This window comes from Musa acuminata, chromosome BXJ2-7, assembly GCF_036884655.1.
Source record: "Musa acuminata AAA Group cultivar baxijiao chromosome BXJ2-7, Cavendish_Baxijiao_AAA, whole genome shotgun sequence".
Classification (NCBI taxonomy): Eukaryota; Viridiplantae; Streptophyta; class Magnoliopsida; order Zingiberales; family Musaceae; genus Musa; species Musa acuminata.
Window position 1 is genome coordinate 6,111,927 of NC_088344.1, and position 13,189 is coordinate 6,125,115.

At 36.6% G+C, this 13,189-nt stretch overlaps 2 protein-coding genes across 5 annotated transcripts; one reads left to right on the top strand and one right to left on the bottom strand.

Annotated features, from left to right (window-relative positions):
* Window positions 1-674: 674 nt before the first annotated feature.
* LOC135616858 (uncharacterized) lies at window positions 675-6,275 on the bottom strand. 4 transcript variants are annotated; one of them, XM_065116544.1, is made up of 9 exons: window positions 6,061-6,275; window positions 5,868-5,967; window positions 5,599-5,779; window positions 3,583-3,655; window positions 3,314-3,493; window positions 2,758-2,855; window positions 1,665-1,762; window positions 1,381-1,572; window positions 675-1,074 (listed from the first exon to the last, which is right to left on the bottom strand). In XM_065116544.1, the coding sequence occupies exons 2-9, from the start codon at window positions 5,879-5,881 to the stop codon at window positions 903-905; spliced, it is 1,008 nt and encodes a 335-aa protein (XP_064972616.1). In that variant the 5' UTR covers window positions 5,882-5,967; window positions 6,061-6,275; the 3' UTR covers window positions 675-902. The 4 variants fall into 4 exon arrangements, with proteins under 4 accessions (XP_064972616.1, XP_064972614.1, XP_064972615.1 ...); XM_065116542.1 differs by having other exon boundaries at window positions 6,039-6,273; XM_065116543.1 differs by having other exon boundaries at window positions 1,399-1,572; window positions 6,039-6,270.
* Window positions 6,276-7,331: 1,056 nt separating this feature from the next.
* On the top strand, window positions 7,332-12,830 carry LOC135582517 (cold-responsive protein kinase 1-like). Its single transcript, XM_065116541.1, has 8 exons — window positions 7,332-7,381; window positions 7,483-7,591; window positions 9,933-10,062; window positions 10,146-10,261; window positions 10,345-10,555; window positions 10,670-10,907; window positions 11,243-11,393; window positions 12,311-12,830. The coding sequence occupies exons 3-8, from the start codon at window positions 9,993-9,995 to the stop codon at window positions 12,710-12,712; spliced, it is 1,188 nt and encodes a 395-aa protein (XP_064972613.1). The 5' UTR covers window positions 7,332-7,381; window positions 7,483-7,591; window positions 9,933-9,992; the 3' UTR covers window positions 12,713-12,830.
* Window positions 12,831-13,189: the final 359 nt, after the last annotated feature.

A 13,189-nucleotide genomic window follows, 5' to 3' on the forward strand; every position in this document is an offset into this window, starting at 1 on the left:
GAGGGCAAGGGCTCCACCTGTGAGGCTCGCATGGCCCACGGAGCGTCTCCAACCACTAGAGAGGAAGCAGCTGCAGCCAGAAACAAAGAAGTTGATGTCGATACGACGATGGGTTTAATAGTAATTTACTGATACCACAAGATCTTTGGTCAACATTTCTCCAAAAATGTCGTTGACCTGTTTGAGACCATCGTTCCAGGAGAAGATTAGATGAGTATATTGCCATCTAGTTTTTCTTTTTCTCTCTTTTTTTTTGTTTGTGTGTGAGGAACAGTGATTTATCATCAAAAGATTAGACATTAGAAAAACAAATACTATTGTCCATTTATAATAATATATACAGATTAAAATTTTCGAAAAAAACTGATCTAGCATATAGATTGTATAATTTTCTAGTCATTCTCTAAAATATCAAATTTGCCTTTTAGATTCTGTTTGAGTTTGTCTAAACAGAAATATAAAAACTTATTACCTCTGTCAATCATAGAAAATACGTGTATAAATACATGACTTGCAATTGTAAGATCAGTAGCTAAAACAATATCCACAGTGTGAAGAGGACGCACAGAAAGAAGCAATTGCAAGTGGATCATATAGGACAAGATAGAATATTAACTACAAATATTTAGTGTTGTAAATAATTAATCGACTGTCCAAACTCACAGATCTCCTGCTTAGTTCAAAGCCTGTAAACACATCTCATATTGATATGGTTAGCACTCAAACCAATAGCTTGAAACAAACCCCTACATTTTGTTGCAACAAAGAATGTATATATCATAAGAATCACTTATTTACCATAAAAAATCAGCCAAGAAAAACTGATGTTCATCGAGGAACATTAGAATGCTAGAATGTAACTTGAATTTTTGGCCAAGCATCGGCAAGCACGAGCACACTCATCACAAGTTGCTAGATTTCTCCAGAATCTTAGAAGCTGCTCGTATTCCACTGAGCACTGCACCTTCGACGTTAGGGCTCGCACAAAAATCTCCACATATGGCCAACCTCTTATTCTTGTCCCACAAACATTTTTCGTCCCCACCAATAGCAATAGCTGGAAAGGCGCTGCCCCTGAGTTCAAAGTTGAATGCTCAGTGACTTAATCTGGTAAGAGAACTGATTCTTAAACAACAAATGCATAGGTAGGACACATGGCAGCAATTACATGATTCAGAAAAAATAATATCATGACCATTAAGTAACCACATCAAAATATAAACTCAAGTTCAAGCTTGATGCAGACAGTAGAATTTCATATCGACTTTATGTAAGTGAATGAATAGATGCATGAGAGAAACAACAAATTTATTTATATAAAACTGCTATATATTTGGCTTGCCTAAATCCCTAGTAAGCTAGATGCATGAGGACCGGCACCTGAACATTTGTACTAACCATCTATGAGCTTTCATGAAAAATGGACGAGGAATATTGATTCCCGTAGCCTGAAATTCACACAATAATTCTTCTGCCACCTTAGACAAGGCATCACTGGAAAGTTTCTTGAGACCAGTTCTAGCTATTACAGCCTGCGCATACTCTGCTGTTGAATGCAATACCCAACACTCACTAGATATGAAAGACTAAAGTTAATACGGAAACAGAAAGAAGAAAAGGAATAGTGGTTATGAGACAGCATTATCAATCATATACAAGCTTACCAATTGGATGATGCATGAGAACGGCCTGGCTTACTACTATCACAATAAGCCCAGCTTAAAACCTGGGAGTTCTTGAATGAAACACCTTTTAAAGGAATCTGAGAGTTGGCAACCAGATCAGACAGCAAAATGGCCACAACCATAAACGACAGGACGATGAAAGGTCAACAAATAAACTTTAAAGAGCTTTCCATTGCAAAGAATCACATGAAATTCTTTCTGATGACAACTAAGATATTCAATGGCATTGAGGACATGATGTTGCAATATAAAGATAAGGAAATAAACAGCTTACTTATCAATCAAGTAATATAGGGCACTTCATAAACAAAATAATCCTAATTATCAGAAACAGATTTTATGATTAACTAATATAGGTGCTTAAAATAAATTTTATACCATCTGCATCTTAAGAACATACTAAGTCCTATTTGCCATACTATATCCAATTACACTAAATATGGGGAATTCCATATCTCTGGGTATTTCAAGTCATTCATGGATTTCACCAAGAATTCACCTACCTTTCTTAACTGCAATCAGCCATGTAACTTTACATACAATTATAAATTAAAAGATAAGCTGGAAAAATTAAATAAAGTAAGACGGACCAGTCACCAGACAAAAGATAGCTCCAATAAAGTTCAATCATCATAGAGAAGGCAACATACAGCGGATCTCCAAATGACAAATCAAGGCCCTTGCCTGAAGAAGCATTTAGGTAACAGAAGATAAACACTTCTAAAAACAAGCAAGATTGTAAACAGCACACCCATATCCGATGCAAAAGCCATTCGCATTGCAAGGTATGATAAAGTATCATGGTAGAATATAAATTTAGAAAAAGATGAATTACAGCCTAAATGGCTCAAATAATCTTCATTATTACATAGCAAGAAGAAACAAGGAACTCTATATATTATACTAATCTGATACTAATAAGATCAAAACTGATTGCCAAAAATTGATATGCAAAACACACCCAGATAGTACTGTACATTTATCTAACAAGAATGGTATTTAAATACTGAAAAATGAAAACAGAATATTTTCGTGAAATGGAGAACTATATTGTGAATGACAAAAATCTTACCCAAGATAAAGGTTCAGAAAATGCCAACATAAGAGCAAAACATGCACGAACAGGAATATCTTGTGAAAGGATTGCCAAATCTGGAGATGATGTTATATCTGACAATATCATACAGGAGTAGAAAAACTAAATCAGCAAATTTATTAAATAAAATACACATTTAAAGGGTATTGATTCATCATTTGATCAAAGGAACCAACACTAACGGTGATTTTTGGTACATGGTATGCACATAAAGTTTGATGGGTTAATAAACAATAATAATTCAGTTACCTGGGTGATGTAGGATATGCTTGTGGCGAACAGAATAAGTATTTGTTTATTTATTTCTTAGTGAGAAGACAAACAAATTCTCAAACGTCGTATCTAAGATGCACCAATCACCCCTTACAATGTAATCATATTACGTTAAGTTACCACAGATTTTTCATAAAATAAAGGTAAAGCAAATACATGAATAACATCAAACAGAAAAATATAATAGGTAGTTAATTTCAAGTGGAAGACAAATTGTATTCTAAGACATATGAACCTTAGAATCAGAACAAGAGCATACCAAGAGGTGGTGGCCTTCCAGTGACTCCTGTAAATCTTGCTGATACTACATTTTTGTCTGATGCCACCACACCATCAAACTGGCCTAAATCTTGCCCATCCAGGCTAATCAGTGACCACAAATTTCTATCACAAAGCCAATCCACTTTTCCAACAGTGATCCCATATTTGGCTTCTACTCCTGAAAAGTAAATTTGATAACAAAAAAGAAATTACCTGGAGCATAATCCAATAAATCAAAAGGCAGAGTTCCTAAGCTGCGAGGCTAACCAGGGTCTGAGCAAAGTGCTTTACATATTGAATTCATGCCTGGAACTCCAACACACTTCTTAGTTGTTCCTTCCTGAAAGTGTAAAAATCATCTAGTTCTTATTTGTATATGCCCATAGCAAAATGTTTGGGTAGCTAGTTTGACTATATGCACATAATATATTCTTGATGCTTCCAAACAGATAATGCATTCTATGTCAGCAAATGATTAAAAATCATACACATTATTAACTATAAAAAAAGTAAAGCTACAACATCACACACACACTCTGTTGTCCCATGAGTAAAACAATTTTCTCGCTCCAAAAACTATGTTAAGCTGGAATTCTTGATATCTCCAAATACAAGTGCATCAACACAAAATTCTAGAATATAGGATATTAATCTGGATTCTGGCATGTTAAATCGTCTGGAACAGTCTAACTATGTGATTCACAGCCTCCCAACGCTTAAATTTATGAGATAGCAATGGACCAATAAATCAAGTTACATGCAACAATCTAAGATCATGGACTACAGCAGCTTATATAGTGTGTCACAAAATAGACCTGCAAAACAGATGCATCATAGCCATCTGAGAATGTCTTGATCCAAAAAGATTGTACATGAGTCATATGTGAAATGGTCAACAAATCGTACATGGACAAATAACCGAATCAAAACCTCAACAAATAGAAGTAATTATTGATGAAATTGTCTTTTTCTTCAGTCTTTTATAATGTGTAATGCTGATCAAGCTTCTTACTGAACGTTAGATTGAGTCCAGTACACTTTGCAATGCATCTTATCTCTTTACCTAGATATAAGTGGTTGGATCTTTAGAAACACTGCATCAATTACAATTAATAAAACCACAAACATAAGATTAAGTCATCTAATAATGTGTTTTACCTACTCAATCAACTTAAATTAAAATATCCTTTTTCCAATGCATGCTGATAAGTTAGTTTTCATTGTAAATTTAAATAACTTGTTGTAGTGAAAATATGAGCCACAAGAAACTAACTTATGCATGCCCTGCATAATTTTTCATCTGATCTTTCATAGTTTAAGGAAACATCCCTCACTAATATTATGTTGAAAAATGAAATGTATTCATTTGTCGAGTATTCAAAATTTCAAATCTCTATCAACAGTGAAATTTCTCCTCCTTTCTTACCTGTGGACATAGAGTAAAAGGCCAAAACACCATGGCCGACATGACAATCCAGAATGTCAGGCTCTATGAGCAGGGAGACAACTGAGGTTAATTATAGAAGTTGGTTCCAATTATAAGCTCTCCAAATTTGAATGTAGTGTATCAAAACAAGTGTATTCATGTTCATTTGTCTTGCAGATACAATAGGACAAATAAATAAGAAGCTAAGAAATGCAGCTGCTGTTTCAAAAATGAGCTCATCAAAGGATGATTTATACTCCATCCAATCATTTTTTGGTTCTCACAATTTTCAGTTATTCAGTAAAAAATTAAGTTGTAATATCCTGTAACAGAATGCTTGTAATTGACTAGCCGTTACAGAGTACAAGCAATCCTTCTTGTAGACATTTCTGACAAAGCTTGTGATTATATTTATAGTGCTCTGGTGCAAGTGTCGGAAAAAATATGTTTATTTCTTCTTGCAAAATTGTTCATTCTTGCATAATGTCATTTCGCTCAACTAAGTTGCCAAAAAAATTTGGAGTGCAGATTATTCTCTGTTTCTGTAAAAACTAAAAAAGTTAGTTGCGTATACTTTATACACAAATTCTTCAAACTTGATGTTCTTAGCCATGCATGCACCTGTAATTTCTTCAAAAGCATTTTTCACACAAAAAATTATTACCTTCTATATGTGCAAGAACACAATTACCTTTGGCTGGCACTAAATGCTCCCTTAGATCCAATAAATTGCAATAGAAGTCTTGAAGGAGAAATTTTAGCAAACAGTGCACATGCATTACCGAAGAAAAATAAAATAAAATTAAAAACACTGTACAAACAAGGACCAAGCAATTCCGACAAGTTTTCGGATTAACCTTCTCGAAATCGACGAACTTGCCGGTGCTCTGATCAAAAGACCCGAACGGCACCTGCCACTCAGAGACGAGGCCACGCGCTTCCCAGGATCTCACGACGCCCATCACCTCCATGTCACTGACCGAGAAGTACGGCGCCCCATGGTCGAAGAAGAGCACCCTCCCATCCTCCGTGGTCTCTCTACACCAACCACACACCCTTAGCAGATTCCACCTTCCTCATAAAGGCTTACGCAGTCAACACAGAACACTAAAGTCCAGAAAAAGACCTCCTCTGAGACATCCTCCCGCCGGCACCCCGGCCGGTCTCGAACACGGTGACCGAAACGCCTCCGGCGGCCAGGATGGACGCGCAGACCGCTCCGGAGACTGGCAGATCATGTTGTCGTCGGTGAAATCAAGAAAACGGAAACAAAATCTAAATAAGTATCGCAAATTACTTCCGCTGCCGATGACGGCAACCTTGGAGAGGCTTCCGCTACTCATGGTGGCGCGTCCACCTGGAGACGAGAGGGAAGAGATCGCAAAGTTTGCACGCTGATCTCGCCGACAGGCCCAAAGCTTCGGGTAACGCAACCGACCGAGCTGCAGAGAGAGAGAGAGAGAGAGCGAGAGAGAAGCGAATGAGTGGCTTGCGATCGGGCCCGACGTGTCGCTACTGCAGCAGCTCGTTGGTGTAGGCAACACGAACTGGAATTACGTAAACTAAATTTGTGTCAATTTGAAATCAATTTTAACATTCATTATAATATTAAATACTTTTTATTTTTTCGAGTTACATCAAACATATACTTTCTAACGTAACATAAATAAATATACGCCAAAAATTACCTGATACACATATACGACTCAAAAATCATAATCTAATTTACTGGATTCGTGGATTGCCCGATAAGTATGATCACGCAATCAGATGGTTGGGATGCGATCATAGGGAGATCCAAAGATGGTGAACATCCAATCCAATCCTAATCTCGTATGACTGATCTGATGACATCAAATACTGCATACCTTTGTTCCTGATCCACCTAAACTGGTGAGGAATTTGAATGAACAGATCATTATATTGTATCATAGTAGAAGAAATTTCTATGCTCGAGTTTCTATCGAAATCATCAAAATTATCGATCAACACACACACACATATATATATATATATATAATCATTATATTGATTTAGATTCCTAAATAAATAAATCATTATCGCATCGCCGACGATCATGACATCTATAAGATAAATAAGCCTGATCAGTGACCCGTTGACTTTCCTTTGTGCGTCTTTAGATTGTCAACTGAGGCCCTAAAGTTTGTCTGCTTATACATGTAGACCTCATCAGCTGATTATTTTGAATCCCCTCAATTAAACAATTAAAGGATCTTCTATTACTGGCCAACCAAGGAAAACAAAATGAATTGCTCTTTGACCATGAACACAAAAGAACATCGAAGAATCATAGTGAGAGATATCTTGGAAGGCCACAACAACGTCAACAAAATACGCGAGGGTAGATGACACCAGGAATTCCAGTCTCGGAGACGATACGACCTCGCCACCTAACGAAAGATCTGGTCGATCTCATCGTTTACTGTGAGAAAGGGACACTGACTTTGAATGAGTCAACACGCCGCAACATCACGATCTGACGCGTGTGTCTTACCGGTTGTGTAGGGGACCATGTCAACGGTGTCGCACGGTGGGTACATGAATCTCGACGCAAACCAAAAGGTTACCTGCACCAAGAGGTTTCATACGTACAATGGCAGGGCAGCAGGACGAATGCAGGTGTGAATTTTTGTTGTATTTTATGCCATATTTTCTTGAATTAACGGAGCAGTTCGACCGTGACGATCTGTATCATGGAGAACTCTCTGTTGTATGCGCAGCTCGTAGAACATTAAAAAGGGGTTGAGAAAAGGAGGGGAGTATCACGAGCTCCTCTCAGTTTCTTGGGCTTCCGTTGAACCGATCTCGATTGCTGTTCCTCAGAAAAAGGTGCGTCTTTTACGCTCTCGTTGCTCTTCCTTGCAGCAATTCCGATTTACGTTCCTAAGATTCGTGTCTGTTTAGTTCTTCCGCATCAGGATTTCTAAGTTTATTAGGTCGAGGGTGGGATTAGCATTTGCACCTTCCATTTCTTGTTCAGTATCGCGTAGATTTTTTTTAGTTTCTCTTCTTCTTCCCCTATTTTGAGATGGCGAAGGATGATTAGATTTCAAGACAAGATTGTGGTGTTCAGAGTACGTTATTTGAGGTTTTCTATTACTCAAATTCTTAAGCGGCCGCTGTTGGATTTTCCATATCTCTTCCTGCTACTCCAGCTTTCTTAGTCTAACCTGTACTTGATTTAGTGTGAAGGACATCGATGATCATCTACATAGGCTCAGAGTTGCTGCATATTTGCAGTGCTGTTACACTTTCTTTCTTGTTTAACATGCCGGGAAAATTTTAGAGATCCTGTTCTGTCTAGTCATCGATCACCTTCCCAAGTCTACATGCTTGTTAGGTTTGATTTATGGAATTTAATTTGTGATTATGCTTCTTCCCCTTTTCAGTATCTTTGAGTCGGCAATATGCCTTTCCTAAAGATCATAAACTTGGGAAGTTGCTTGAAATAAAACAAATGGGGTAGACTGAGTATTTTATTTTTTTCTTTTGCTTATTTTCGTTTATTTTGCTTTCTTTCTTTTTGTGGGGAGTTATCCTGCGAGATTGTAATAATATCATTTTGGCACCCTTGATTAATTATAGACTAAAAGCCAAACGAGAGTGGATAAGCATATGTGAGCTCTTTAATCTGTTGTTGCACTTAGAATCAATGATTCTACCTCTCTTGCTTGCTAAACTTTCTCTCTGCTTTGTTGCCCCATGGTTTGGTGCTGCTTCTCTGCTGTTCCATCTTAGTTTCACTTCAGTGCCTGATGATTACTGATATTTGTATATTGTGGATTAGCAGGTTTAACGTGAAGTCATCATGCTAAGAAGTAGAATGATGCTTATGTGGTTTCATCTGCCACTTGCCTTAAAACTTATCGAAGTTATAATAGACAGTATTCAGGTGAAAATCGTGAGATTTCCTTAAGAAAAAACATCTTACAGATATGAGAACGTGAGTTTCAACTTGACATACTCAGAATCAAGTGTAATTTGTGGATTTGTAAGTGTTTGAGTCAAATGTGTTTTCGGCAGCATAATTACATTTCACTGATTGGCTTTCAGAATACAGTTTGCAGAATTGAAATTCTTCCTTCTGGGTCTTGATTACCATTTTGACCTGGTAACCCTTTGTATTGTTGACAGTGAAAAGAGAAGTAAGGTTTCAAGGGAATTCAGAAATCTGAATACTAATGCTGCAAGCCAAATTTAGAAAGCCAATCAATAGAACCATTTTGCTTCTCTGCATATGCAGAAAACTTTAATAGAATAAGACTTATGAAGGAAGGAAAACATATTTCCAGTAAATGTGTCCTAGTTTTGGTGGAGGCAAAAGATGAAGGCCACTGGATTGCTTTTTCTGGATCCCCTTCAATCCAAAAATCTAATGCCTTTAAAAACCCTGGCAAGATAACTTTGCTTTCACTCTTGTATATCCTTGTTTTGTCTGATATCTGATTTGATGTTAATTGCATGCAGTCTAAACTGTATGCCTGTAGATCTGCTATGCCATTGATTGGCAAAGCCTCCATTGCTGATTGCCATTGTGTTGCTTGGTTAAACTTCTCATCGGCATTTCAAATCCTAAAAGAAACCTTTAAATGTCCCATGGAGTGGAGATGATGATTGTATCTCCTTGGATGTCATCCATTCTATTTAATAACCAAATAAGATCTGTTTTTGTTGTTCACGATCCTTGCAGCATCAACAGGTATTTTACATATGTCAATAGTAATGGTAGAAAGCAAATTTATCTGTCTATTTATGATGTTAAGTGACAAATATTGGCATAGTGAAGAATTTTTGTAGTCTAGTATACTTTCATTACTTGGGGGATACAAACTACATAGCAGCACCATTATTTCATTTTCATAGGAAGTTACAAAATTAAAGATACAAGTTCCTCGGATAGTCATTTAGTTTATTTGAAACACCAGATTCTGTAACCTTGAGTTAACCTGAATTGCTTGATCTCATGGATTTTATTTGATAAACAAAGCCCTGCTAATACTAGTTTGGGACTTGCATAATCTTAAATTATTCATCAGGTTAGATGAACTTGGGTTATTTAGGAATAACTAATGTCATGGCACTAGCTTTGGGAGTTCAATGTTAATCAGCAGCTTTTGTGATATTTTTTGTATTGCATGATGTTTTACATCATTGTGGTCAAACCTGACAGGATTCCTCGCTTCATCCCTTACCAATGCAACATTAAAAGGTCGACCTTTGGTTTAATTCAATGATCATGCCTTGTTTTTCTTTTCTATTCAAAAAGAAGGGTCCTTCACGAATGCAACTAAAATATCAAGGTAAATACATTGACTACTCGGATATTTGATTACAAAAACTTTGCATCTTCCTCAATTACTGATGGAACTGGTGTTAATCTCAGAATTTGCAGAAATTGAAAATGTAAAGATATACTCTTACAATGAATTAAGGCATGCAACAGAAGATTTTAGTCTTGGCAATAAAATCGGTGAAGGTGGTTTTGGTTATGTATACAAGGTGACTAGCGTGTCTTGCACTTGATAATTTTCAACCAGCATAAGTGAACAATATTTTATCCTGTTCTTGATTGACTTCTATAGGGGAAGCTTAAAGATGGTTCGATTGTCGCTATAAAAGTGCTCTCCGCTGAGTCAAAACAAGGAGTACGAGAATTTTTGAATGAGCTTAAAGCCATATCCACTATTGCTCATGAGAATCTGGTTAAGATTTATGGTTGCTGTGTTGAGCAAGATCAGAGAATCTTAGTGTACAATTATGTTGAGAACAACAGCCTTGCACAAACACTTTTAGGTATATTCAACCTTGAAATAGTTTTCTAAATCTTTGGTTTGTCATGTGATTTGCAATGTACTGATTTCTACAGTAATTTAATTTAGTATTTTACTTGTTCTTGCCAATTATTAGGTAAGGGCTACAGTAACATTCAATTCACCTGGAGGATAAGAGCTAAGATATGCATTGGAGTTGCTCGGGGTCTTGCATTCCTACATGAGGAAGTTCAACCTCATATTATTCATCGGGATATAAAAGCCAGTAATGTTCTTCTCGATAAGGATCTGACTCCCAAGATTTCAGACTTTGGTTTGGCAAGGCTCTTGCCATCAAATATGACCCATATCAGTACTAGGGTTGCAGGGACAATGTGAGTTTCAGATCCCTAGACTTATTCTGTTAACTATGGCTATTGCACTCATGTTACCAGTCTTTAATTTTATTTCCTTTGATCTTTAATTGTAATGTAATTTCTAACATCCTCATCTAGAATGAAATGATGCAGTATCATCTGTGTTAAACATGCTATTTTGGTTATTTTGCATATAAGCTGACATGAGAATGATTGATTGAAGCTAATTGGAAGGCATATAAGGCCCATAAGTTTTTTATTTGTTCCTTTTATGGCATATTTTTTATTCTTAATTCGCTTTCTTCAACCAAGTTTCACTTCTTCCTGATTTTTTACTTCAATGTGCTTTATAGAGGCTACTTAGCACCTGAATATGCTCTAAGGGGGCAATTGACAAGGAGGGCAGATATTTACAGCTTTGGTGTTCTTCTATTAGAAATAGTCAGTGGCAGATCTAATGTAAACACAAGATTGCCATATGAAGATCAACTTCTGCTTGAAAGGGTAAAACATTTTTTATTTCCATCAATGTGCATTTCTTCATAGTTTTGGATGATCTAATCTGTGATGTTAAGTTTTTTTTATAGTGTCTTCTTCTTTTTGTCCTTTACTTTTCCTTTCTCCTTGTCTTGATTTCTTTACATGAGCACATACATATATTCTTTTCTTCTTCGAAGGATTTTCATGTTTTCCTGGAGAACTACAAGTAAATCACAATGTATCACTGCATTTGATGTGGCAAATGTTCTGATGTTGAAATAAACACTTAGTGTTTTTAAGTTGGTTCATCATATCATGACTCTAATGGTTCTGAAGTTCCATGTGTTTCCTGGAGAACTACAAGTAAATCACACTGTATCACTGCATTTGATGTGGCAAATGTTCTGATGTCGAAATAAACACTTGGTGTTTTTAACTTGGTTCATCATATCATGACTCCAAGGGTCCTTATAAGAAGTCCTGATCAAAGCATGCTGTGATTTTTTCTGCATAAATTCTCATATCCTCATTCAAGCCGCAAACACATAAACAGAAAAACATTTTTCTGTTCAATTATCTTCCGAAATAATTGCACAAACTTCAGATATTACAAACTGTTTTGAGTATTGGTTTCATATCTGCAAGCAGCTTGTTTTCTTGCTCATGCATTTGATACTATTGATGGAAGGTCCACCACAAATCCCTGATAACTGGCATGCTGAATTGTCCATATTGGCACTACTTAAACATCCCTGGTTTTCGAATACGGATTCTGATACTGCGTGATACAGCAATCTTTCCTGATTGAATAGTACTGATTTTTTTTTTAGTTTCAATTGGTTTTTCTTCTCTTATGATCATTCTAGATGATTAGTCAGGCCGACATAAACCTAGGAGCTGTTCTAACACTTCATGTTTTTTTTTTTCAAATAACTTTGCAGACATGGGCACTATACGAGCGTGGAGAGCTGGAGCAGATAGTAGACACTTCCCTGAATGATGATTTTGATGCTGAGGAGGCATGCAAGTACTTGAAAGTTGGCCTTCTGTGCACACAAGACAACCCAAAATTACGTCCCGCAATGTCTGCTGTCGTCATGATGCTGATCGGCGAGAAGGATGTCAGCGAGCAGATCATGAAGCCTGGGTTAATATCAGACTTCATGGACCTGAAAATTAAACACCAAAAGGTGAGTGAAGACTTCATGGACCAGAAAATTAAACACCAGAAGATGAGTGTAAACATGTTCCCTGCTTCTACTTCACTGGAGGCATCGACTGTGTCATCGATGATGACGACAAACATGTCAGTGACCTTCACTTCTACAGCTGATCATGCCTGAGGCAAAGTGATGTATGGCCTTGTGGATTGGCACTGTGATACAAATTTGTTCTTCCATTTGCTGCAATATATATGGGTTCTATCTAAAATCAGCTTGCTATCAGAGTGAGTTTGGTTGAGGAGATATCTAAGAAACTTGAGTCTTAAATTTTTGATATATTAGCTGAGTACATCTGCTTCTCTCTGAAACGAGTTTAGGGATATCGAAGTTTCCGCAAATAATCCACTAAATATTTACATTTGATATGGTTACTATTGTCAGTCAATCATGATTCCACAGGTGGAGTCTAAGTCTACCATATCAGCACATTATCGAAGATGTTCTTTGGTGAAATTCTATTCTAATACAAAGATCATCACTTTTTAAGCTTTTTATCTTCTATTATACATACGGATGCGGTACTATAAATAAAGGTCTTTTTTAGTATCATAAGTTAGATCGAATACTTTGAATCCTCCTCGATCTATGTTACTTAGT